The sequence below is a fragment of the Lolium perenne genome, chromosome 4 (genome assembly GCF_019359855.2).
Source record: "Lolium perenne isolate Kyuss_39 chromosome 4, Kyuss_2.0, whole genome shotgun sequence".
Taxonomy (NCBI): domain Eukaryota; kingdom Viridiplantae; phylum Streptophyta; class Magnoliopsida; order Poales; family Poaceae; genus Lolium; species Lolium perenne.
This window is the reverse complement of record NC_067247.2, coordinates 370159079-370185794: the sequence shown is the minus strand read 5'-3', so window position 1 is coordinate 370185794 and position 26716 is coordinate 370159079. Positions and strand designations below refer to the sequence as shown.

At 45.7% G+C, this 26716-nt stretch overlaps 3 protein-coding genes and 1 non-coding gene across 7 annotated transcripts; 3 read left to right on the top strand and 1 right to left on the bottom strand.

Annotated features, from left to right (window-relative positions):
* The first annotated feature begins 833 nt into the window (after positions 1-833).
* Positions 834-8707, top strand: LOC127326893 (uncharacterized). 4 transcript variants are annotated; one of them, XM_051353666.1, is made up of 11 exons: positions 834-1050; positions 1130-1456; positions 1559-1702; positions 1825-1908; positions 2546-2583; positions 2686-2727; positions 3009-3059; positions 3773-3868; positions 6175-6240; positions 6913-6996; positions 8270-8707. In XM_051353666.1, exons 1-11 carry the CDS (start codon positions 890-892, stop codon positions 8281-8283), a joined length of 1107 nt encoding a protein of 368 aa, XP_051209626.1. In that variant the 5' UTR covers positions 834-889; the 3' UTR covers positions 8284-8707. The 4 variants fall into 4 exon arrangements, with proteins under 4 accessions (XP_051209626.1, XP_051209624.1, XP_051209627.1 ...); XM_051353664.2 differs by lacking the exon at positions 8270-8707 and adding an exon at positions 7677-8247; XM_051353667.1 differs by lacking the exon at positions 6175-6240.
* An 8928-nt stretch (positions 8708-17635) lies between these two features.
* Positions 17636-17706, top strand: TRNAG-GCC (transfer RNA glycine (anticodon GCC)). The gene has a single exon. It is a non-coding gene; the product is annotated as a tRNA-Gly (tRNA).
* A 277-nt stretch (positions 17707-17983) lies between these two features.
* Positions 17984-19249, top strand: LOC127326873 (uncharacterized). Its single transcript, XM_051353652.2, has one exon. The coding sequence runs from the start codon at positions 18067-18069 to the stop codon at positions 19006-19008; it is 942 nt and encodes a 313-aa protein (XP_051209612.1). The 5' UTR covers positions 17984-18066; the 3' UTR covers positions 19009-19249.
* Positions 19250-20655: 1406 nt separating this feature from the next.
* LOC127326868 (uncharacterized) lies at positions 20656-21126 on the bottom strand. The gene has a single exon (XM_051353647.1). It carries the CDS (start codon positions 21124-21126, stop codon positions 20656-20658), a length of 471 nt encoding a protein of 156 aa, XP_051209607.1.
* Between the last annotated feature and the right edge of the window lie 5590 nt (positions 21127-26716).

Here is a 26716-nt window from a genome sequence, read left to right as displayed (position 1 = left end):
AACTTAGTGTGAAGAAATACAGTTTTGCAGTATCAAAAAAATTTCTCTCGTCGACCAATGAGTAGATCATCTCATGGATTGTTGGGCCAAAACGCAATGTATTGAATGATTGATGGCGCTCGTTGTTGAAATGCTTATATACATTCTTAGGTTATGAACTAGTCAAGCTTGTAGTTCAATATGGTCTTCTCTCACAAGCTAGATATAGGGAGAGAGAGAGAGAGTGTGTGTGTGTGTGTGAGAGAGAAAAAGAGCACAACATCGCCAAACCGCGAAGCCAAGCGTCTCTAGTGTTCTACTTAGACGTTCAGCTGAAACGGTAAAGAAAGGCTCGAGCATTTGCACATGTATCCGACTTCCCATTACAATCAAATAAAATGATATCAAAATACAACAAAATAAGTCGTAGTGTTGCACTTGCGCATAGACCAAGTCGATAAAAGCAAAGTGGTTCACCAGGATCATAAAGTTGAGATTTTTTGTCAAGATATTTTAAATTCCAGAATTAAGTATATTTCAGAAATTTATTAGAATACTAGGGGGGGCTCTAACCCAAAGACTAAGGCCAAGGGGAGGGAAATAAAAGCGGAACCTTATAGGGCTAGGCCCAAGTCGTGACTAAAACCGACTTTTTTTTTGAAATCGACTAAAACCGACTTATAGAAAGGTAGAGGTGCATTTTCACAAATGGCGTAGAGGAAGAGAAGGGGGTCCGGTTGCTTTGGTGGGGCCTGGGGGGAGAAGGGGGTCCGGATGGGGGGAAAATGGGGGAAATATGGGTGAAGAAGGGATCTACGCAGATACTCCTATATAAACGGCTCTGCCCTCCCTCCCCCAAATCCCAGACCCCAACCCAGCGGCTGTCTCTCCTCGCCGGCGGCGTCGATCCATGGCGAGCTCCGTCCCCGATAACGTTTTGGTCATGCCCCATGACGTCGCCTCGTACGGCGAGTCCATTGGCCCCGTCGACTACGGCTGCGTGCGGCGGTACCGCCACCGCCGGCTCCTCACCTTCCTCTGGCTCCACGGCTTCCGCGACGCGCTCCGAGGGTAACAATGCCTTTCTTCCTCCCTGACCATCCGTCCGTCCTCCTGCTTCTTAACCATTAGCTCGCTGAATCAATCGCAGGCTGCTCAACGAGACGGACGCGCTCATGAGCGTCGAACACCTGTCGCGCCTCGTGCAGCAGGGCCTGTGGGACGACGCCGTCAGCTACGTTTCGCGCTTCCTGCGACCGGTCACGCACCCGCAGAGCGACGAGGCCCAGGTGCTCATCCACTTCCTCAGGCACCACAGGGCCTTCGCCGGCATGGTCGCCGGCGAGAAAAACCGCGATATCAAGTACTTCAACTACAAGTACAACTCACGGTACCTCAAGCATGACGACTCCGTCTCCCACGACGCCCTCAGGCTCCGTTCCATCGTCCTCTCCCTTCTCCACTCCGAACGAGTCAGGTACTCAGGCGAGTACTTGATAGATCATCTTCAATTCCCCTCAATTCATTCTTGCAATTTTTCCTCTTTGCCAAAGCTAGCTTACCCATATTCCTTGTTCAGGGCCTCACTGGACTGGGAGCGCGTTCGTCACAAGGCCTCTCTCATCGTCCAAGACTTGGCTTATAAGGCTCCTGAGCTCAAAGACCTGGCCCTGTTCCCGGCTGGATCAATGATGCCACACGATGTACTTCCCATCGGATTCAGGTGATTAATCACTTTACTCATCACTTGATCTATAGCATTCTAGTCCATGTGTAAACTTGGCGTTCACTACCAACTAGCAACTCTGAATTTTTATGATTGTCCTGTAATCTTGTTTCACCTAGATACCGTCGGAGGCGCTACGTCAAGGAACAAGACCTGCCAGGATCTAAAACTCTGACCAAGATCTTCCTTAAGATCAAGAAGAGGTAAAAAAATATATGATCTTGAAAGATAACGAATTTAAAGCGATCCTTGATTCTGCACTTTCTGCTTTTTGACAAGCATACACTACGGCAAAACAGGGCTTTGCCGTGCAGCCCAAACGCACGGCAAAGGGACAAACCGGCTCGGCAAAGCCTTTGCCGTGCGGCCGTGCACGGCAAAGACTGCTCGGCAAAGATCCGCCCGGCAAAGGGGTCTTTGCCGTGTGTCGCGCGAAAGTCGCACGGCAAAGGCTTTGCCGAGCGACGCAGCGTTGCCGTGAGCTGTGGCATCGTTGCCGTGCGGATTCCTTTGCCGTGCGTTTGGCCTCTTTGCCGTGCGAGTTTCTTTGCCGTGCGCCTTCGTGGCCTCTTTGCCGTGGGGGCTTACTTTGCCGTGCGCCGTCTGGCTGCTTTGCCGTGCGGGTTTGCTTTGCCGAGCGCCGTGCTGGCTCTTTGCCGTGCGCTGCTGGTTTGCCGTGCGTCGCCCCGGAGCCGCACGGCAAAGAATTCATTGCCGTGCGCGAGGCACACGGCAAAGATCTTCCGCACGGCAAAGGGCACTGGAAGCACACGGCAAAGACCCGTGCACGGCACTGAGCTTTTTTCCTGTAGTGATATGCACCTGTTACATGTTTTTCAGGCTACCATCGTCAACTTGCAGTCACGAGTTAAACAGTGGTACAATGCGCCTTTACAAGCTTCTTATGTTTAAGCAGCATACTTATAGATTATATATATATCTGTGAGAGTAAGAGCAATATTTACTGTTTTTGGTGACAGGATTGACAGACAAGACAAGGAAGTGGCTGGTAGATATTCTTGGTAATACTACCCTCTGCTCTTGTGTCCTTATCTTGTTTATGTTGCAGTTTATGCATCTATAGCTGTGCTCAACTTACTGTTAGCCGAGATATATTTGACAGATGACAGCTGCAACACACTTGCAAGTTGCAACCTATAAGGCCTTTCGGTTTGCCATGACAAACTGTAACAACTAGATCTGATCTGATATTTTCCTCATTTTTACTTGTCCACTTTTGGGAAAAACCTCTTGGATCATGTGTATGTATATAATCTAAGCAACTTGTGTCCTGTCCCTTCAGATGAAAGTTTACAAGCTGGTAGTCTGGAACTTCAATCAAGTGGGAAGGAAGGTAACCTTAGCTTAGTCACTTGTCAGTGTACCCACTTATTTTTTCAGAACTTCAATCAAGTGGGAACGATTGCAAAGCATTTTCCCAAATCAATTTTAGCGGTCCCTTCTCTGTCAACTTCCCGTTTTTTCCCCTTATGATTTGGAGACCACAACCCTGTTAGTTATGTGGTCATCCATCATTTGCATGCTTGTTCATCTAGTTCTTTGTTCTTGCTTCACCAATTTTATTATTGCCCTTCAGACACTTTTAATTATTTGTTGCTTTCAAAGTGCTCCACTAGTTATCCTTTGTATATTTCTGTGTTGTGGCCTGTATTTTTTCTGAAAGGTGATTTTATTTTTTGGAACAATAAGAACCCAAATCTGCATCCCTTGGAACTTGAATCTGGGTGGTTGGGTTGACATCCACTTCCCTAGTTAGGCTCACTTCTTTTGTGGCCTGTATGTCCATAATGCCTCAGCCGATCTACATACTGTTGCAACACAAAGTGTTTTCTATGCACACTGTCCGTTCTTATTTGTAGAAGTTATTTTTGAAGTATTCATAGTAAAAACACATTTCCCATAGATTTTCAAAATCTTTCATTCTCTTGTTGGTTGCTTTGCATTCTTTGTTTGATGTGCATGATAATACAGAGCTGCATTCCCTGTCATTCTTCATGATGCTGTTCGCACTTTATCAGTGCTTAACTGTTTAATAATTCGTTGCAGGTGTTCCACGTGCTACAGTATCGCACACCATGTTGAATACCTTGACAGATCTTACTAGAAACTCTGTGTCTGGGACCTCTTCACTGGCAAATGCAGGTATATTAGTCGAAAATCCTTGATCTTTCCAAACCAAGATGAATCTCCATCTGTGCTTCTGCAAAATTGATTCCTTAAGGGCATCTCCAACCGCGCGACCCAAACGGACGCGCTGGGCCGTCCGGTTTGGGCCGTTTGGGTGGCCGAGCGGACACGCGGACAGCGGCCCGCGTCCGCGTGTCCGTTTGGGTCGCGCGCTGCGCCCAACGCGCGGACGCATCGCATAACCGTAGAAACAGGAAAACAAACAAAAATGCGAATTTAAACGAAATTATATTGAACATATGCCCTATTTTGGGCAAATTTGTACATAGCCCTATTTTGGGCAATAAAACTAACAAAAGAAGCCCCTATATGGGCTTTTAAATTTAAACTAATATTTAAAAACCCTCTATTAGGGTTTGGTCGGCGGCGCGGTGGCCGCCGGTGCGCCGCCTAGCCCCTGTGGGCGTCGGCGGCGACGTCATCGACGTCCCCGGGCGGCGAGGCGCTGTTGTGGCTCGACCGCGCCGGGGACTCCGGCCACGGAGACCACAGGGGCCTCCTCCCACGGCGAGTGGGGTCCGGAGCCACCCGCGGCTGCGGCCGGCGCACGGAGCAGCGCCTCCTCCCCGAGGCGCTGCGCCTCTCTGCCGGGCGCGGCGCCTGTCCTCCCGGCGGCGCGCTCGTCGGCGCGGCGCACAGCCTCCTCCCGCCGCGCCGCCTCCTCCTCCTCCCCCCGCCGCGCCTGGAGGGCCTGGGCGTAGAGCTCCTAGCCCTCCGCCTCCTCCACCTCCCGCCGCGCCGCCTCCTCCATTTCGGAGGTGCGAATGGCCGCATGGAGGTGCGGCCACTTCGCCTCCTCCTCCGCCGCCGAGATCATCAGGGCGGCGCGGAGGTCCGAGTCCTCCTCCGAAGACTCCGGCTTCGGCTCGAGGAGGAGAGGCGGCGGTTGCGGCAATGCCGCACCGCCGCGGGCGGCCTCTCCGATGTGGAGGCCGCGTTGGTTTCCTCCCGACGGCCGCAACGCCGGCGGACGACGGCGGCTGCTGCTCGCCTCGTCGTCGTTCGCTCCGGGAGCGAACCGTCGCTTCTGGGCCATGGCGGCGGTTTTGCTCGGGGAGTGGAGTGGGGACTGGAGTGGAGGGCCAGATCCCCTCCAGTCCCCATTTAATAGTCTCCCTGGTCACCGACAGGTGGGCCCAAGGGAGACGAGGCGACCAGCGCGCGGACGCGAGCGGACGGCGCGTGCCATCCGCGGCCACGCAAACCTAGCCCAGATTTGGGCCGGGTTTGCGTCGTTCCGGACGCCGCGGCCGTCCGCTTTTGCGGTGCGTCCCCGCGCTGGGCCGCGTTTTTGTCCGGCTCGACCCAAACGGACGCGCGGACGCGGTTTGGGTCGCGCGGTTGGAGATGCCCTAAATCACGGGCAGACCTGCACTATAGCAGCGGGGTCAATTGGCACGTACGACCAACAACATATGACAAATACATGTTTTTTTAGAGCAGTTTATCATGAGCTAATAAAAGTTAGAAATACAAGCGCTGACTCTGGCGACCTTTTATTCTGGGTTCACCTCTTCCTGAAATTGGTTGTTGTTAGAAATCACCAAATGTATGCATCATTGAAGGTAATATTTGAATTACTGATGATATGCAGTGGTTGAGATGTCTCGACAATTATCCAGCGATATTTATATAGGGCAGTGCTTCCATAGAACCAACACCCCCAAACTTAAAAGGGTAATCTAGTATTTTACCCATTAATTATTTAGTTAATTATTTGTTTTAATTAAGCTGAGATCTAGATCTAAACATGTATACCTTAATACCTACGTTACTAGTACGTATGCTATACGACAATCATGTCCTCTGCAAGCGACTCCTGTATTTGACTTTTGCTGATTTTGTTGATTTGACAAAGTATATCTTATAGGTGATGAACGATGGCCAAAGGTCTTGTGTTTTATATTGACCAGTGTGACTGTGTGAGGGTTCTAATTTAAGGCATTTAGTTTTACTTCAGCCTGGTCTCACAAAATATAATATCTAGCAGTGCATCTATCTATAGCAGCTACTAAATTTTTGTCCATTACTTTTCGTTCCATGTACATTTTTTGCCTCTACCTATAGCAGCTACTAACTTTAAAGGAGATCTGCAGTTGAAACTTCTTTCCCTTGAGCTTTTCAGTCTATCATTATGTTATTGATTGTTTCCCCTTCTTTATATTTTATCTGCATGATAATTCTTGATTACATTTTCTGTAAGGCTGATTTTATTTTTTGCACATTATTGTTGCATTTACTAACTGCGGGATTTGTTGCAGATCCTCCTGTTGCTCCAATTTTGCAGCCTATGCCTTGTACATTGACAGTTCCTGATAAAATATCTGGTATCTCATCTGTGACAAATTCAAGTCAATAATTGTTTTTCAAATATGGAAAAACTTCCACCGTATCAGTTAATCACTAAATCTTCATTATCAGAATACCAAATGTACTATCACATGGGTGATATGCATCATCAACGTTGACCAAAGGGAGATGGATCCCTCCCTTTACTGTCCGTTCTTAGGTAGAAGATGAGACCTCTCCAGCAGCGAATCATACGCGCTAGATAGCACCCGGTTTTAATTCTTCCGCACCTGTGACTCGAACCTGGATGGACGAGCTCACCACCATGAGCTCAAGCCACCAAGCCAGCGCTTGGTTCTCAGTGATATGCATCATCATAATAATATTTGCTTCATTGATGGCATACCATTGTTCTTATGTTCCAAAAGGCTGTTTGACAATTTCAATCTACAACCTTGTCTGTGTAATCCTTGTCATGCTTCATTATGTCACAACATTTTATTGTTTGGTTCATATGCACATTGTCTGCCCCCAGAAGCCATCTTAACTTCTTAAGTATCTACATCAGGGATCTTTTTTCTTCCTTGGGCTTTCCATTGCCGATCTTATTCTGGTTCCTATAATTTTATACATGTTTTATGCAACAACACCATCATGCACTTCATCAGTTCCTGTACCTGCTGCATTTATAATCGCTAAACTTCTTTCAGGTGCTCCTGTTGCTTCAATCTCACAGACTGCGAACTTGACAAGTCATGCTGGAAACTCTGGGATCTCGGCAGTGATAAATGAAAGTAAGTTATTTGAAACTGTGTATACCAGGATGAAACTCATCTGCTCAATTGATATTGTTAGTTTTAAGAACACCAAACGTTTAGTCGAGTAGATGCATGCATTACTGATGATAAATTGATAATATGTGATCTGCCATGTTTCAGTTTCATTTGTTCAGTCATAGAACTGGTCGTGCTGCTTTCTGCTGTCTTTTACCACGTTCCTATGTAACTATAACCTTTGAATGATGTGGAAGACACCATTTTCCCTGTCAAGTACTCCCTCCGTTCCATAATATAAGCCTTCTTAGCAAGCTATTTTAGCTTGTCAAAACGTCTTATATTATGGAACATACTGATATCTGTTAGCTGTTTTTTGTCGTTTTGCTTATATTATGTCCATGGTAGTTTCGGGACTGAATTTGCATCAAGCAACCTAGTTTTTCATGTTGATACTGCATAACGTGCGATTATGCTTATACTAATAGGTCCTGCTAAAAACTAATAAATAAACATTCCTTGTCAGAGAGTAATGAAAGCAAATAAGTTCGGATTCTTTCATGCACAAGCGTATCTCTCCACCTTTGGTCCTTGTCATGTTCACTGTTAACTGAACACTGTACACAATTTTGAGTCAAAGAAATGTTATGCCATGGCCATACTTTATGCAGCGATCCTTAAGAGCATTAATTCTTGGGCAGGAGCGAGTAAGCTTTTGAGTTCGGAAAATTCAAATCTAAGAAATCGCTCAAGGACAGAAGAAATAATTTTATAGCAAGATCCTCATCCAAAATTGCAACAGAAAAGTGGGCTTTTTTTAAAGCACGTCTGGTAAGGAACAGGGTTCCCTTACCTTTATCATTGACATAAGAGTCCACAATGGAGTATTTCAATTCCTATTGTTGTGTTTCTACATGTGAAGACCAAGGCAGAGTAATAGCTTCAATGGACAAACTGAATACCAATCTGGAATTGCAAAGTTGTTTTTGTACATAGCCATGATTAAAATGTTGAAATGAACATCAAACAGCAGCACACCTTTGGCCACTTCACTTGTTAAGATGCTTGCCACTAGAATGGGCTAAAACTTTTTTTCTGCATTGAATCCAGCTAAGTTACAGGAGGCTTTTTTTTAGTTTTAGTAGTCATACTATTTCAACAGAAGTAAGTGGGACGTATTCTTGCAAGGCACTTGAGTAAGCAGGAGGCTTTTCTTGCTGTTTTATTTTGTATGCATCATCGGGTAACATACTGTCTTGGGAAGTATTAACATGGAATACTGGTTGGAGTGCAGGTGTCAAAGACTGAAACTGGAGCTAGAGCTGGCACGCACACTAGTATTTTCCTGCAAGGTCCTCAGCATGAACTTGAGCACACCTACCTAATGGTGGCCCTTTTGTACATGTGCGTGAGAGGCGGTTTATGAAACAAGAAGCTGTTGGAACAAGAAAAAAAAAAAATCCTGCTGCTTTGTACTAGTACTCTGTTTATGTGACCTACTTGAGACTTGGTGAAGCCTCCTAGAACTAGTATATTATGGTATCCTGCGACGGTGTCTCTTGAGTTTCTAATGTTATTATGTTGCTAGATGAAGTGGTATGCTCTTGTCAGAGTTATTGTGTCTTCTAGTTATATGTACTAATAGTATTTGCCATGTTCTGAAGCTTATCTGCATATGTATCTTTGACAGTGTTCTTTCAAATGAACCAAACGTTATTTATGGCAACAAGATTTGGCACCTGCATTAACATACCTCCATATTTTTCTGTTGAGTGTTTGTGCTGAACCGGAAAATTTAAGATTTTGGTGTTTCAAAAGATTACTGAGGAGCAAAATTCTGGTTAGCATCATGCCACTGATCCAGGAAAAAGAAAGGACAAAAAAGCTCATGCTACTGATTCATTTCCGACAAGACCTACCATTCCATATCTCAACTACTTGCAGACCACAACAGTTTTGTTTTAGAGCAATTCCACCTTCCACTTGAAAAGGAAATGAGATCTTCACAACGTTTTGTCCAGGCCATTGCCTCATATGCCAAAAACTAAAAATAAGGCGGAGTTCTGTTCTGAGCAAAGATAACAGCATCCGCCACAAAGGCCACAGTTTTATTTTTCATCAGCAAAAACCATCACTATGCTCAGTCATTCAAAGCTGGCAGGTATGGAAGATAACCAGGGTCAGAAAATACTTCATAGTACTGTTGCTCGTCTTCATGGCTCGCAAGTGGAGTCTGTTGTGGAGCAGCAGGATGAGGCACTTGAGGAACCTGAAGTTGAACTTGGGCTGGAGCTTGTAGCAGAGCAGCAGGATGAGGCGCTGGAGGAGCTTGCAGTGGTACTTGGCCTGGAGCAGCAGCAGGATGAGGCGCCAGAGGAGCTTGCAATGGTACATTGAAAATTACTCTCCCCTTTGCACGTTCTAGTTTTGCATCTTGCATATGCTTTTACATAGTGCTCCGACTTGCTTTAACTTGATTAAAAACCGCGGAAACGGTCAAAAATTCTCAAATATCCAATTGTTTCCCAATGAATGGTATGTTTGCGAATAGCAGAGGTCTTGATGACTTGGCTAAACACTTACATTTTGCCGATTGCATTAGGGATCATAGTTTGGATTTTTTGGCTATTTCTGAGACGGGGCGACGGGATTTCTCGCAAAGACTTCTGAACCAAATTTCCGGTGGTATAGACTTTACTTGGTTATCATGTCCACCTCGTGGGCCCCGTTCAGGTGGTATTTTACTCGGTGTCAAAACTGACTCTATGGAAGTGTTAGCACATTCGGCTGGGGAATATCATATCAAATTTCACATCCGTAATAGAGCTGATAATTTCATATGGAGTCTTGTAGCCGTGTATGGTGCTGCTCAGAAAGCTCATAAAGGCCGCCTTTCTTCGTGAATTGGTGAATCTAGCAAAGGAAAACCCTCATCCTATTCTCATAGGGGGATTTTAATTTGCTGAGATTTCCATGCGAGAAGAGTAGGGGAGGTTTTGACAATCATTGGCCTTTCCTATTCAACACGGTCATTGACAGCTTGGACTTGAGGGAGGTGTCAATGACTGGCAGATAATTTACTTGGGCTAACAGCCTTCCAGAGCCAACATATGAAAAGCTAGATCTTGTACTAATGGATACCGACTGGGAATTGAAATTTCCAATGGTGATGGTACGCGCGCTAGAACATATTCTTGGGTTCTCGGATCATGCTCCCATCTTATTATCCACTGGTTTACCTAGACCTCCGACCAAACGCCGTTTCAAATTTGAACTCGGTTGGTTGAATCGAGAAGATTTTCAAACCATGGTTAAAAAGGTTTGGGATAGACCGGTTGTGGGTTTGTCTCCGATATAGAGGTGGAATAACAAAATGCGTGTGGTATGCAAACACCTCAGTGGATGGGCACGACATACAACTGGCATTCTTAAAAAAGAAAAGCAGTGACTTTCATCTATTATAGATGACCTTGAAGCTAAAGCAGAAGTTAGACCGCTTTCCGCACAAGAGATTGAGCAAAAAGTCAATCAAATACGGAAATCGCAAAACTACTGTGGGAGGAGGAGCTGAAATGGTACCAACGATCTAAGGCCCAATTTATTCTGAAAGGAGATTCGAATACAAGGTACTTCCATTATGTTGCCAATGGCAGGCACAGGAAGAAGCTTATTCGTACTCTCGTTCAGGATGAGGGTACGATTGAGGGTCATGAGCAGCTAAAGTCATTTATCACAAGTTATTACAAATGGCTTTTTGGTGCTCCAGAGGAAAGCAATTTTTCGTTAGATGAGACAAGAACGGAGGATATCCCCCCAAGTCTCTCTACCGGAGAATAATTTTCTCACTTCGCCTTACTCTAAGGAGGAAGTAAGAAAAGCTGTCTTCCAAATGGAGCATAATAAAGCCCCTAGCCCTGATGGGTTTCTAGCTGAATTTTATCAATCATTCTAGGATGTCATCAAGGTTGACTTGTTGGATCTTTTTGCGGATCTACATGTTGGGCAACTAGAGCTTTTTAGGCTCAACTTTGGTGAAATTATCTTATTGCCCAAGGTTAATGAAGCAGAAAGTATTCAACAATTCCATTCTATTTGTCTTCTTAACGTGTGCTTTAAAATATTCACTAAGGTTGACATGATCTGATTAAATTCGGTGGCAGATCATGTGATTAGACCTTCTCAAATTGTTTTTATGCAAGGATGGAATATTTTGGATGGGGTTGTAGTCCACCATGAAACTGTTCATGAATTGCATAGAAAGAAGTTAAATGATGTCATTTTAAAGATTGACTTTGAAAAGGCCTATGATAAGGTTAAGTGGTCCTTTTTGCAACAAACTCTCGGAATGAAAGGTTTCTCTGATGAGTGGCGTGCGTTAATCAATAGTTTTATCTCAGGTGGAAGTGTTGCCATTAAAGTCAATGATGATGTGGCAAATACTTCCAGACTAAGAAAGGACTAAGACAGAGAGATCCATTATCGCCAGTGCTATTTAATATAGTGGCTTGTTGTCTTGATTGAACGTGCAAAGTCTGAGGGCCAAATTGAAGGGGTTATTCCTTATCTGGTTGATGGAGGGTTATCCATTCTTCAATATGCCGATGATACAATACTTTTTTATGGATCATGACATAGACAAGGCTCGGAACCTAAAGTTAATTCTTTCTACGTTCGAGCTTTTTTCGGGTCTGAAAATAAATTTCCATAAAAGTGAATTGTTTTGTTTTGGCGAGGCCCAAGACCATGTTGCAGAGTATGCTGAACTTTTCGGCTGTGGCCAAGGCCAATTTCCAATCAGGTACTTGGGAATTCCGATTCACTATCGGAGACATACCAATGCTAAGTGGAAATTGGTTGAGGAAAGGCTTCAGATTAGATTAAGTAGTTGGAAAGGTAAATTGTTGTCCTTGGGAGGAAGATTAGTTCTCATAAATGCGGTACTCAATAATATGGTACTATATATGATATCTTTCTTCCAACTTCCCAGAGGAGTCTTAAAACGTTGGATTATTTCCGATCAAGATTCTTCTGGCAAGGGGATTGCGAGAAACGTAAATATCGGCTGGCTAAATGGAGTGTGTTGTGTCGGCCCAAAGATCATGGAGGACTTGGTATTCAAGACCTCCAGGTCAAGAATAGGGCACTTCTCGGTAAATGGCTGTATAAGCTACTTACCGAAGAGGGCATATAGCAAACACTCCTCAAGAGGAAGTATGTTGGCTCAAAGGATTTATCTCAGGTTATTTGGAGACCAGGAGATTCGCACTTTTGGGCTGGTCTTATGGAAACAAAGAAGTTTTCTTTCCATATGGATCTTTCTCTATTGAGGATGGATCGGAAATTCGTTTCTGGGAGGATAAATGGTTAGGTAACACCACACTCAGAGAATAATATCCGGCATTGTACAATATAGTGCGCCACAAAAGCGATACTATCGCTAAGGTGTTGGAAAATTTCCCACCAAATATGGATTTTAGACGAAGTCCCATCGGTCCCAGACAAACCTCTTGGCAGGAATTGTTACAGCGTCTTGAGTTAGTTCAATTGACGCAGGGACCAGTTGTATTTCGATGGAATCTTACCGGGAATGGTTCATTCTCAGTGGCTTCCATGTACAATGCTTTAATTCAGCCTGAACTTCCGGTCGATAATAATTCAAAATTTTGGAAGATGAAGATACCACTAAGAACAAAAATCTTTGAATGGTATCTTCGTCGGGGGGTAATTCTTAGTAAAGATAATCTTGCCAAATGCAACTGGCATGGAAGTAAAAAGTGTGTCTTATGTCATCGGGACGAGACAACTAAACACTTATTCTTCCAATGTAAGTTAGCTAGGTCTATATGGTCAGCCGTCCAAATAGGGTCTACCTTATACCCACCACGTAGTGTTGTCAATTTATTTGGCAATTGGCTCAATGGTGTGGATGTTAGGTTTAAACGTCTTATTAGGATGGGAGCGATTGCAATCATTTGGTCGTTATGGCTATGTAGAAATGACAATATTTTCAATAATATTTTTTCTTCCTTTCTGCAGGTCATCTACCGGTGCACAGCTTTGCTTCGTTCATGGATACCGTTGCAGCGTGTGGAGCACCGGGACCTCTTTACGGAGGTATCTTCACGGTTGGAGGATACGGCGAGGGATATTTTCTCCCAACATGGGTGGCAGCGTGACCTTCGGCTGGATCCTCCTAGCTAGTATTTGTTTCTGTTCTTTGAACTGAGTTTTTATCTTTGAACACCTTTGTGGTTTTGTAACGAATTTGTGAGCGGTTTTGTGCATCTTAGTTATGCAGAGGCCGGGTCTATTGCGCAAAATGTATGTTGGGTTACACACCATCTATTTGTGTTTGTGTTGGAGCCACTTTGCATCTTGGTGTATCTTATAAGGTTCTTGTGAGTGATTAATGGACTATCCCATTTTGGGTGAGTGATATGCCTTTGGGAATATCACAACCCTAAACATGTGTGTACATGAGGAATGCCGCTTAGCATTGACATTGCAAGATTATCTAGTCTCTATGTGGTATGTCATCCTCTGATAAATTCAAATTCTAATGTCCATTAATTATCTCTTGTTAGATCTCTTTTGACTCTTGTGAAAATTAATTCCTTATCATATTATGGGGGACTAATAAGCTTTGTGCATATTACAAGCCTAGAAAATATGAACATTTGAGGTTGTATCTCATAGAATTGATATTGTAAATTAACTCTCTCCTAGGTGGCATGTTTACTCAAACAAGTTCCAATTTGTTTAAATGGCTTCATTGCTAATATCTTTGTGGATCTTATTTTTGAGTGCTTTTATCGGCATGGTTTTTCACAACATGTCCCTAAATACACTTTTGGGAAACCATGTGCTTTAAGTTATGCTATTAATTGCTTTGCATGTTGGTATGACTATTTGAAGCTATCAAGAAACTCTCTTTGCATGATGGTCAACTCTTATGTTTTATCATATGTTTTATTTGTTGTAAATATGATCTTAGGTATACTTACAAACTACCACCGAAAATATTTCCTAATACCTCTTGTCCTAGGATAATTAGCAAACTATTATGAGGTAGATATTTATTGATCATACTACTACTCAAAATGGTACATTTCTATGTGCTAGTCCTAGTAATTCATCCACTCATAGTTGTGATGAATTAGTTTCCTTGCCTTGTTGCTCTAACAACGAAGATTCTACTTCCTCTAGTACTTGTGTTGGTACTAACCATGTAGAGGAAATCAAAGAGCTCAAGGCTCAAGACACTTCTTTGAAGAAAGACTTGGCAAAGAGTCATGAAGGGAAATGCAAACTTGACACGATGTTGAGTGTGCAATAATCCCCCAATGACAAGAGTGGACTTGGATTCAAATCCAACAATAAAAACAAGTCCAACAATAATAAAAAGAAGAAGGGCCATGTACAAGCCAAAGACCCGGCCAAGATTGTTTGCCTTCAAGTGAAATCTTGAAGGGCATCATGTTAGATCTTGCCCTTTGAAAAAGAACCAAAAAGGAAAGCGGCCTCAAGCTCAATCTCATATTCAACCTCAAGTTGAATAAATGCCACTTCACAACAAGAATCAAGCCAATTCTCACATCGTGGAGAAATCTAGTGAGAAGAAGGAGAAGAGATGAACGCGATACATATGTCGTGAGATGGGCCAGATCTCCTCCTTTTGCACTATTGATACCTCATCCAACCTTAACATCATTGATGATGTTTATTCTCTTTGTAAGGATGAGGGTGACAATGTGTTTGCCAAATATGTTGGTGCTTAAAGTGGTGTCAAGAACATAACCATTTGGGTTGCTAGGCCTATTGTGAGTAACCTATTAGGACCCAACTTGGTTGGGGACCAACAATCCAAAACTTGATCAATAGGTGCTTGTAGGAGGGCATTGGAGACTTGGCTACATCATGAAGAATTAAGGGGTCTTCATCATTTATATTTTCTCAAGCCAAGTAATTTGGTTATCTTGCTTCTATCATATATACAATGCTCCTCCTTGTAGTAATATGTGCTTACTTATTTACATTGAAAGTTACTCACCCCTTTGCATGTTCTAGTTTTGCACCTTGCATATGCTTGCACATAGTGCTCCGACTTGCTTTAACTTGATAAATCAAGTCTATGTATGTTGGGTTACACATCCTGTATTTGTGTTCCTGTTGGAGCCTCTTTGCATCTTGTTGTATCTTATAATGTTCTTGTGAGTGATTAATGGACTATCCCATTTTAGGAGAGTGATATGCCTTTGGGAATACCACAACCCTAAACATATGTGTACATGAGGAGTGTCGTTTAGCATTGATATCACAATATTACCTTGTCTCTATGTGGTATGTCATCCTCATCAGAAATTCAAATTCGAATGTTCATTAATTATCTCTTGTTAGATCTTTTTTGCCTCTTGTGAAAATAAATTTCTTATCACATTATGGGGGATTAATAAGCTTTGTGCATATTACAAGCCTAGAAAATGTGAACATTTGAGATTGTGTTACATAGAATTGATATTGTAAATTATCTCTCTCCTATGTGGCATATTTTCTCAAACAAGTTCCAATTTGTTTAAATGGCTTCATTGCTAATATCTTTGTGGATCTTACTTGTGAGTGCTTTTCTTCGCATGGTTTTTCACAACATGTCCCTAAATACACTTTTGGGAAACCATGTGCTTCAAATTATGCTATTAATTGCTTTACATGTTGGTATGACTAATTGAAGCTATCAAAAACTCTCTTTGCATGATGGTTAACTCTTATCTTTTACCATATGGTTTATTTGTTGTAAATATGATCTTAGGTATACTTACAAACTACCATCGGGAAATATTTTCTAATACCTCTTGTCCTAGGACAATTGCAATCTATTATGAGGTAAATATGTATTGATCATATTATATTGATTCTTGTGTTTAATTGCCTTATTTATTTCTATGAATTTGTTGTATACCAACTTGTGGATGTGTATACCAACTTGTATATTTTTCCGTCGATGTTTTAAAATATAGAAATAGCGTTTTAAAATTTTCAAAAAACGAGCAGAGTGGTGCTCAGGTGATGTTGTGGTTCTCGTTCGAGAGGACCTTATACTTGGATGCATGAGCGGATCTTCACTAGATACGCACTCCTTCCTCGTTGAACACGCTTGTGGAACGAGGGGAAAATACCAACAAGAATATCCAAAAATAAAAAAATAGGTTTCGGGGGGGAGGGGGAGAGTTCCGACACCATACTCGTTGGATGACTAAACCCATATTTTTGGGGGTAGTGACCCATTGTTTTCTCTCATCTACCAAAGTATGGGTACTCTAAACCCCGCGATCCATATTCGCAAAAAACGTGTAGGAGAGATCAAGGCCCGAACGGTACATTCCCTACCCGAGCAGTCGACAAGCTCCTTCCCCGGGCCTGATGTTGTCGGCGATTCTCGCAGCCGGAGTGTGTTTCCTAGCCTCCTTACCACTACTCCATTCACTATCCACTCTTTTGTTAATACACCACAAACATAGTGACACCGCCCCTATCAAGTGTGTCATTTTGAAAAGATCCTTCAAGCTCCCTCAAATTTGGTATAGGGGCTCGGTTGGACATGTAGACTCTCCTTACCATAGATAGTGAATCGTTTTTGGCTTTGTCGGTTGATATTGTGTAGTCCTGCATATTTGATGCTTTTGGCCAGTGTAGGTGACTCTTGTCACTTTGACCTTATGTTGTTGTTCTCTCCTATTGTGTGAAGGCTTCTCATATGGTGATCTATTATTTTGCTCCAACCTTTCTGTGCTTCATGTATTTTGCTACGGTCTTCTACTCTTCATGTGTCCATCGGCTCCGGTTTTCAGGTGGATCGAGTCTACGCCGCCTTTCAACAATATGGACACCCCCTTTTTAGCACAGTCTCAAATTTGTCATCATCCATGGCTCACCTCCCCGGTTTGTTATTGTTCCTGTTTTAACTTGCCTTTTCTTTCCATATGGCACGAGTGTGCCCTCCTATAATTTGTCTCTCAACGAGAATTTTGGCACAACCTTCCAAAAAGAGATGGACAGACTCCATCCGTCCCTCTTTAGGTGGTGCAAGTGTTTGTTCGAGGTCAAAGTTTGGCCATCAGTTTGACCAACAAAACATGAATTATATTCAAATAAAGTTTCTAATGGCATAATTTTGATGAAAAGTGACGCATAGATTATTGGTCAAATTAGTAATCAAAATAAAAGAAACATGCAATGGAACATGGAATGCTGAGCAGATACTCCTTGCAGATAAAATGCAGGAGCTGCAGACTACATCCTCGACCTTTAGAAAGTGCTTTTAACCCCCGAGCTCCACAGTTCTCGCCAAATTTGTTTTCTAAGATATTTTTACAAGTTATTAAAAAGTCTGAAAATAAATCTGGAGGCTTTCAGTATTACATCTCACAATCATGCAAAATCACAACCCAAAATTCTTTTTATTTTATGCTAGACAAAAATGACAGAATCTAACATGTTTTGGAGATTTGAATAGTGGAAGGCGGAATCTTTTTTTAGAATGTTTTGAAATTCAAAAATATATATCTTATTTTTTTAAGAAAAGGAGGTCACTTCGTTCCCGGGCTCTTTTACCGTTACGCAGGTACCTGAAAACTAAATTTCGTGAGTGCAGAAAATCAATTAGGCACCAGTGGTCTAGTGGTAGAATAGTACCCTGCCACGGTACAGACCCGGGTTCGATTCCCGGCTGGTGCACTTTTCAGTTGTTTCTCTAATCTTTTGCATCTCACTGGATTGATGGTCTGAAACCGCCCTCCATCCTTGTTGAGCCGAACAATGAGCATACCGGCGGTGGTTGCCGGTCTGGTATGGTCACGGTCAAACGTGCTTTTTGTTGTTGTTTTTTTTTTATCAGCTTTTTGTTGTTGTTTGAGAAAACCAGAAACGCCACACGTCGAGAGTGGGCTTGGCCCGACTACGAGAGTGGGCTTTTTGGCCTCTTTGTACCAGTATTGCTACTGGGCCAGCGAGCGGATAATCTTACCAGGCAGCACGAAGCCACCAAGGCCACTCTCCCCGCTCTCCGGCTCCGGCTCCGGCCGCCGCAAGCACACGATGCTCCCGCTCGCCGCCGCACGACCCTGCCTTTTCTCCCCAGCGCCACCGAACCCCACAGCTCGGGCGGTGCCCCTTCTCCCTCGCAGCTCCACCGCCACGCCGCCCAAACCGGTCCGGCTCCTCCGTCCTCTCCAAGCCACTGGCGCCGGCGCCGGCGCGGGTCCGCCGGGAGCGTCGTCGCGCCCGGCGAGGGACCGCCTGATCGACTTCGGCAAGCACAAGGGCCAGATGCTGGGCACGCTGCCGCCGTCCTACCTCCGGTGGGTCGTGGCGGAGCTCGACTACGGGGACACGGCGCCCTGGGCGCGGCTGGCGCGGGACGTGCTGGACGACCCCGTCTACGTCGACCGCGTCGAGTGGGAGCACGCGCACCGCTTCCTCCGCGGCGACTCCAAGTACGACTACGTCTACGACGACGCCCAGGACGGCAGCGACGGGCCGCTCCAGGAGATGGCCGAGCGCTTCGGCTGGGACCTCTCCGACGAGGACGGATGGAGCCGCCTCGACTATCGCCTCCTCGGCACCTCCTACGGCGGCCGCATCCCGAGAAAGGCTGACCGCACCTCCCCCCGCGGCGGCGCCCTGTTCGACAGCGGTGCGGCGGCTGGCCCGGACGGGGACGGGCCCAAGGGGAAGAGGGACGAGAGGAGGGAGCGGATGCGGATGAGGAGGGAGGAGCAGGTGAGGACGGCCAAGATGGGCATTCTTGGGGTGAGCCCCGCCGCGAAGGACGCTGGCGCTCTGGGGACGCCGAGGAAGGCCCGCATTGGAGCGGCGGCGAAGAAGGACATCCTGGAGCTGGGCAGGGGCAGCCGCGGCGGCGACGTGCTACGCGAGAGGGCTGTGCCGCCGGGGAAAGGCGGCGAGGGAGGGAGCCCGTTCCCCGGCCGGCAGGCGTTCTTGGACAAAGTCAGGAAGCTCAAGGGCGATGATAGCTAGCACTGGAGGCTAGGGGATTTCCTCAAAAGAATTGATGCTGGGGTTGCTGAAATTCGTTGTCAGATTGTGAGGGCATCACGCATATCGCAAGCCGAAAAGTGAGCGCGCATGGCGCATGTCTGTTTGCGTTGCTCTGTGCGGGAGGATCCATATTGTTTTTAACCACGATATTTTTCATTCAAGTAAAAGCACAATATAGAGTACGAAATAATAAAGGAGAAAAAGCCCTATGCTACTTACAGCCTGATGGCCCGTCCTCGTCGTTGCCTCCCTCCCTCCTCAGCTTCTCCACCACCCGTCGCTTCGTTCGCCGTGCGGCCGCTAAAGCTCGGTGGCCTGCCACGTTCTCTAATCGCATCCTCGGTCTTCTTGAGCGTCTCGAATGACTCTACTAAAGCCCTCGACTCCGCTGCCTTCTCCTCTAGCACATGCTCGTCGTCAGAGGACCAATCGAATTTGGAGGAGTCGTCCTCTACCGCCTCCTGCTCCGGTGAAAGCCGCGCGATCCTCCTCTGCCTCCAGCTCCGCATCAGCCACGAACCTCGCACTCCTGGCTGCGTCGATAATGTCATCCGCGCTATCTTCGTTGTCGTTATCGAACGAGTCGACGTTGTCGACTGGGGAACGTGGAGTAGGAGGTGCAGACGGAGGTGGAGGCAGAGTAGCCTGTTCGCCGCCGGCGCAGCTCATCGTAGCAAAGTTGGTGGCTACGGTGGGGGTTGTGCGGCGGCTAGAGTTTGTGTGGGAGGAAATGAGATGAGCGCGCGCCCTCTTTATATATGCCGGAGGCAGCACAGGGACGTGGCACGCTTGGCATCGCCATAAACGTGGCGCAGAGGTGGGCGGCAGCCGCCAACTGAAGTATCTCAAGTGCACTTCTCCGCTCTCAATCATGATGCAGGTTACAAGATCCACATTGAAGAGATGGAGATGCTGGGTGTTGAGGAATACTTGATCGACCTGGAGGAGCTCATGGTCGATCGATAGATGCAGGCGTGCACACACACTGCAAGTTCGTTCCTAGTCTTAATTACGATGGCATCGATGTAAATCTCGATATTCCTGCTGATATGTTCTTTGAGGCATGCTTGCATGCATCGTTGGTACGTTGCGCCTGCGTTCTTCAAGCTGGAGGTCATGGCGTTATAGCAAAAGACACCGTGTGGTGTTATGGACGCGGTTAGTTCCCGATCCTCTTCTTTCAACCTGATTTGGTTGTAACCGGAGTAGGCGTCGAGGAAGGGGAGGCGCTCGTAGCCCGTTGTGGAGTCGACAATCTGGTCGATGCATGGCAGCAAGAAGTGGTCCTTTGGACAGTGCTTGTTGAGGCTGGTGAAGTCGATGCACATGCGTAGGACCTTTGCATTCTTCTTCGGCACCATAACTGGGTTGGCCACCCACTTAGCTTCCTTCAATTCTCGGATGAAACCGGCCTTTCAGAGCCGATGAACTTCCTCGTGATAGCTTTCCGCTTTGGCTCCGAGAAGCGACGAAGTGTGTGTTGTACATGTTTTGCTTTGGGTTAACATTGAGGGTGTGCTCAGCGAGTTCCCTGGGAATACCTGGCATGTCGGATGGTTCTCATGCAAATATTCTGAGCGCTCACGGAGGAACTCGGTGAGCGTGTCTTCCTATGCGATATGTTGACTATTTTCTTTGGGTCAGAAGGATGCACGTGTTGCTTCGTAGAATCTCTGCGGCATCAAACTCATCATTTTTTGTGTTCCGATTATAGACAAGTGGCTGCTTATGGTCGGTGACTACATCGAGTGCATTGAGCTCCTCCTTAACCCCGAACTTGGAAGCAACCTTCTGGAAGTCTTTGACGCAGTTGTCGGAGCGTGAGAAGCTTCCACAGATGGTGATTGTGGTTCCGTTGTTGCCTGGAATCTTGAGCATCAGATACGCATAGTAGGGCACTACCATGAATTTGGTGTATGTTTGCCTCCCGGGGATAGCGTGGTACCGCGATTCCCAATTCACCACCTCGAACTTAAGTCGTTCTTTCCTGAAGTTATCGGGTTTGCTGAAGACAATGTCTAGGGAGATCTTGACGAGAGGGTATGAAGGCAAGGTCGGGATGATGCCGTGGAAGCCTGTGTCATATTCTTGCAACATGTCGGTTGTAATACACATTTCCTTCATTGTACTAGCGAACAAAAGGTTTAAACTGCTACCCCGGTCCATGAAGACTTTGCTCATTTTGAACCCGTCAATATGTTCGACTACCAGTGCAGCGTGGTCTGGCCTAGGAACGGCCATCGAATGATCGGCCCTGCTAAACAGGATGCTTTGCTCGAACCAGTCGATATATTCTGGGGCGTTCACTATAGTGACTTATGCGAGATTTATCTCCCGCGTAAATTTCTTCAGTTCCCTTTTGGAAACGCTGGTTGATACGTCTCCGACGTATCGATAATTTCTTATGTTCCATGCCACATTATTGATGATATCTACATGTTTTATGCATACTTTATGTCATTATTATGCGTTTTCCGGAACTAACCTATTGACGAGATGCCGAAGGGCCAGTTGCTTTTTTCTGCTGTTTTTGATTTCAGAAATCCTAGTAAGGAAATATTCTCGGAATCGGACGAAATCAACGCCGAGGGTCCTATTTTTCCACGAAGCTTCCAGAAGTCAGAAGGGGAAACGAAGTGGGGCCATGAGGTGGGGACACAGTAGGGCGGCGCGGCCCAAGCCCTGGCCGCACCGGCCTAGTGTGTGGCCCCACCAGGACTCCACCGACCTTGCCCTTCCGCCTACTTAAAGTCTCCGTCGCGAAAACCCTACCACGTTCGACGAAACCAGAGAAAACCTTCCAGAGCCGCCGCCATCGCGAAGCCAAGATCTGGGGGACAGGAGTCTCTGTTCCGGCACGCCGCCGGGACGGGGAAGTGCCCCCGGAAGGCTTCTCCATCGACACCACCGCCATCTTCATCAACGCTGCTGTCTCCCATGAGGAGGGAGTAGTTCTCCATCGAGGCTCGGGGCTGTACCGGTAGCTATGTGGTTAATCTCTCTCCTATGTGCTTCAATACAATAATCTCATGAGCTGCCTTACATGATTGAGATTCATATGATGATGCTTGTAATCTAGATGTCATTATGCTAGTCAAGTGGATTTTACTTATGTGATCTCCGGAGACTCCTTGTCCCACGTGTGTAAAGGTGACAGTGTGTGCACCGTGTGGGTCTCTTAGGCTATATTTCACAGAATACTTATTCACTGTTATGAATGGCATAGTGAAGTGCTTATTTATATCTCTTTATGATTGCAATGTGTTTTGTATCACAATATATCTGTGTGCTACTCTAGTGATGTTATTAAAGTAGTTTATTCCTCCTGCACGGTGTAAAGGTGACAGTGTGTGCATCGTGTAGTACTTGGCGTAGGCTATGATTGTGATCTCTTGTAGATTATGAAGTTAACTATTGCTATGATAGTATTGATGTGATCTATTCCTCCTTTCGTAGTGTGAAGGTGACAGTGTGCATGCTATGTTAGTACTTGGTTTGGTTATGTTGATCTGTTATGCACTCTAAGGTTATTTAAATATGAACATTGAATATTGTGGAGCTTGTTAACTCCGGCATTGAGGGTTCGTGTAATCCTACACAGTTAGTGGTGTTCATCATCCAACAAGAGGGTGTAGAGTCTAGCATCTATCTATTTATTCTGTTATGTGATCAATGTTGAGAGTGTCCACTAGTGAAAGTATGATCCATAGGCCTTGTTCCTAAATACTGCTATCGCTGCTTGTTTACTGTTTTACTGCATCTTTACTTCCTGCAATATTACTACCATCAACTGCACGCCAGCAAGCACTTTTCTGGCGCCGTTACTACTGCTCATATTCATCTATACCACCTGCGTTTTAATATCTCTTCGCCGAACTAGTGCACCTATACATCTGACAAGTGTATTTGGTGTGTTGGGGACACAAGAGACTTCTTGCTTTGTGGTTGCAGGGTTGCATGAGAGGGATATCTTTGACCTCTTCCTCCCTGAGTTCGATAAACCTTGGGTGATCCACTTAAGGGAAACTTGCTGCTGTTCTACAAACCTCTGCTCTTGGAGGCCCAACACTGTCTACAAGAATAGAAGCACCCGTAGACATCAAGCACTTTTCTGGCGCCGTTGCCGGGGAGGAAAGGTAAACGGCACTCACACACCGGATCCCGGCAACGAAGCACTTTTCTGGCGCCGTTGCCGGGGAGGAAAGGTAAAAGGCACTCATACTCCGGTCCCAGGTAACTAAGTACTTTTCTGTTGCCGTTGTGTGTGTGCTCGAAGCTATTTCCTTTAGATCCTGCAATTGCATCTTTTTGTTCCTTGTTTACACTAGTTAGGCCTAATGGAGAACAACACAATGAGAGATCTTTATGAACTTTATCTTGAATTAGGACATGATGTGTTTGAAGAGAAAATTAAAAAACCCATGGAACTTATGCATGCTAATGGGAATGTTATTAGTATGAATGCTTTGAACACCATTGTTGCTAATGCTATGGAAGAATTTAAGCTTGGGGAGGTCGGTTTTGATGAAAATGATCTCTTTAGCCCTCCGGGTATTGAGGAGAAAGTTTATGTTGATTATGATATGCCTCCCATATATGATGATTATAATGATAGTGGTCTTTTGGTGCCGCCTACTATGGAGGATAAAGTTTATTATGATGATACTATACCTCCTATATTTGATGATGAGAATAATAATGTGTTGCCTGCCAAAACTCACCGGCGAGCAGTGGTTAAGCAACACGAAGAGCCGGGAGACTCCCACGACCGCTTAGTGGGCCCTGGCGTCTCGCGTCGTCCCGCAAAGTCCTGGCACACATCCTGGCGGTTGCAAGGGCGTGCCACCTGACCTAGACCTGGTCAGGAAGGTGTTAGATTGCTTCGACTAGTCTCCTGCATGGTAGACACGTAAACATTAAATACGAGCCCGATCGGCTCTCAGGTTGCCCTGTGGATCGGCTCAAAGAGCCGATCGCCCCATGGTTCACGTTGGATATACGATGACATGGGGATCCTGCTTGATCAAAACAAAGCTAAACCAATCTACGACAGTTTAGGGTTTTCACCGCATAATCGGAACGTCCTACGCGTAGTTGGGCCTAGCAGACACGAAAGATGATGGAAACTATCCCTAAAAGAGGCCTAAAAACCAACATTAAGTCAATTCCCGGAACATCCCTTGTAGGAACGGCAAAACAACACCTAACGCACTACCGGATCATCCAACCCCAGCATAAGGCCTAATCATGCGGATATTAAACTAATCCTTGAACAAGGAGCAACTATAACAGATTGGATCTACTAAGTGGCGAACAAGCAAGGTGCTGCCCTTACACCTGAATAGGTGTAAGGACAGCTAGATATCGAGGGACGGCATTGCTAGGCAAATATGCATAAGAAAAGCATCAATGCAGGCCCCAAAACATCTACGATAAATAGTGCTACTCGCCATCAACAACGCTTCAGCACGAGTAACACAAGGTAATCGAATAAACGTGTACTGCCTAGATCGCAAGATGCGATCTAGGCAGCATGATGCTTACCCGGAAGAAACCCTCGAAATAAGGGGTGGCGATGCGCCTGGTTTGTGTTTGTTGTGAACGTGATTGTCCTTCTTTCTCAATAACCCTAGGTACATATTTATAGTCCAAGGGACTTTCTAATTCGGAAGTACACCTGACCGTGTACGAGCCAAACTCTATCTTTTAATTCTAAATACGATCTAATAATATACAGATACACGGGCAATTTAGCCCAAACTCTCGTGCGAGGCCGCTTCAGATATTCTCCACGTGCATCTTCTTCAAGCCCATCTCAATTACGGCCCATCTCCTGATTTGGCCAAAATCTGGTGATAACACATGCCCCCCTGGTTTTGGTAATGATAATTTCAAAACCACTATGTTCTTCCTTCGTAGGGTCATGTTGTGGCAGAGCAGAACCGCTTCAGTATCCTTCCATCATGATACCCTGTCTTCTCAACCTCTGCACGCTTGACAGTTTTGGCACCGCATCCTCGAAAACTGCTGCAACATTAACTCCCCCATATCCCATTATTTAACCGCGTCGAACAGTTCGCCTCTTCATCCTCTTGCTCCCACCAAGAATTATCTCTCTTTGGCCTATGAACTTGCCAAAGGCACCCAACTTGGCATTGGCAAGCTGTTTCTGGGAGAAGTCTATCGATACCTCCAACTGATGTCTGTCAAACTATTCTCCCAAAAGACAGTTAAAACAGGAGGCCCCTGGTGGTTTATTCAGTTATGAGCTCAACTGTACTTCCAGAACCACATCCCTAACTTTCCACCTTTGGCTACCTGCACCTTTCCAAACACCAACGGGAAGCCAATCCGCTGTACCAGCTACGGCCAAGCCTTGTACAGTCTTCCAGGCAGCAAACTGAACCCTAAGGAAGCATCAGGATGGTTTAGAACTTTTTACCAGGGCCTGGATGACCCTCTCTTCTTTCCTTATCAGGAGTCTGAAAATTTTGAAAACCCAGTCTCCTTCAGGTTAGACAGCTTTGCCGATGACGACAGCACTCGGCAGTTATATTCCATCATGATCCGTCCCTGCTTCCTCCCAGTTGGCATGAGCACCTCAAACAGGATCATAAAACCTGGTTACGAATCTTACCAGCCGGTCGTAGTAGGCCGACAATTCGGTCTTGGGCAGGTGTCTCCTCACCTCTTTCTCCACCATCTAACTGAGAGCAGGGCTGACTTGCCTGATGTTATCACCAGTCAAAGATGTTACTCCTTTTTTGATGCTCTAGTCATCCCAATTCCTCGCAATCTATCCTTCATCTCTTCGACTGATGACTTTGAGATCTGGTGGACAATGTGGAAGACCCATGCCTTCAGGAGAGCCCTAGGACCGTTGCTGAAACAACTTGACGCTGAAGCTGATACTTCTGCAGAACAGGTACCACTTGCTCGCAAATTTCCTTGCGATAGTTTCCAGTGATGCTTTATAACCCTGCTCTGTTTCTTTGCAGCAACAAGATGGCCCAGAGCCTGTCAATGATGATGGATCCCCCTTCAAATTCCTCCCACCAGCTCCAGTGGTCCTCTTCTGCAAGAACTCACCACCTTTTAAAAAGGTTGTGATGCAGAGCCAGCCGATTCCAATAAAATCGGCTCCCAAGAGTAAAGACTCTCCAGGGCCAGCTGCCCCCCGAGCCTCAGTCAGGGCAAGAACAGCAGTGAGAAAAGTATCTGCCAGGAAAACTTTGAAGGGCAAAAACCCTGCGCCAGCTCCAGAAAGCTTATATGTAAGCTGTTCTATATCCCATCTTGTTCCATTCATCCTTCTAGGCTTTTATAGCATGTCAGTGTCCATTAATCCTGCTCTTGTAGACCTCTACTGAAGACAATACCAGCGAGGAGACGCAGTCCAGCCGACGAGGCTCAAGCTCGGGCACCTCTGAGGACACCACCACGCAAAAATAGCCAGATGTGCCACCATCGGCTTCCAAGAAAAGGTCTGCCCCTGAACCTGCTGCCCTTCAAGCTCCCATCAAAACAGGGCAAGGAAGCTTACGCACAAAGAGTCAATGCACCAAGAGGGCTCGGAAGGATCAGCAAACCCCTTCCTCGAACCAAGAAGCTTCAAATGTAACGGCTCTCCAACTCCTCCTAGCTTAGTTCTTGTGCTTTGCTGCCCAGATCGGCTCACCATCTTTTT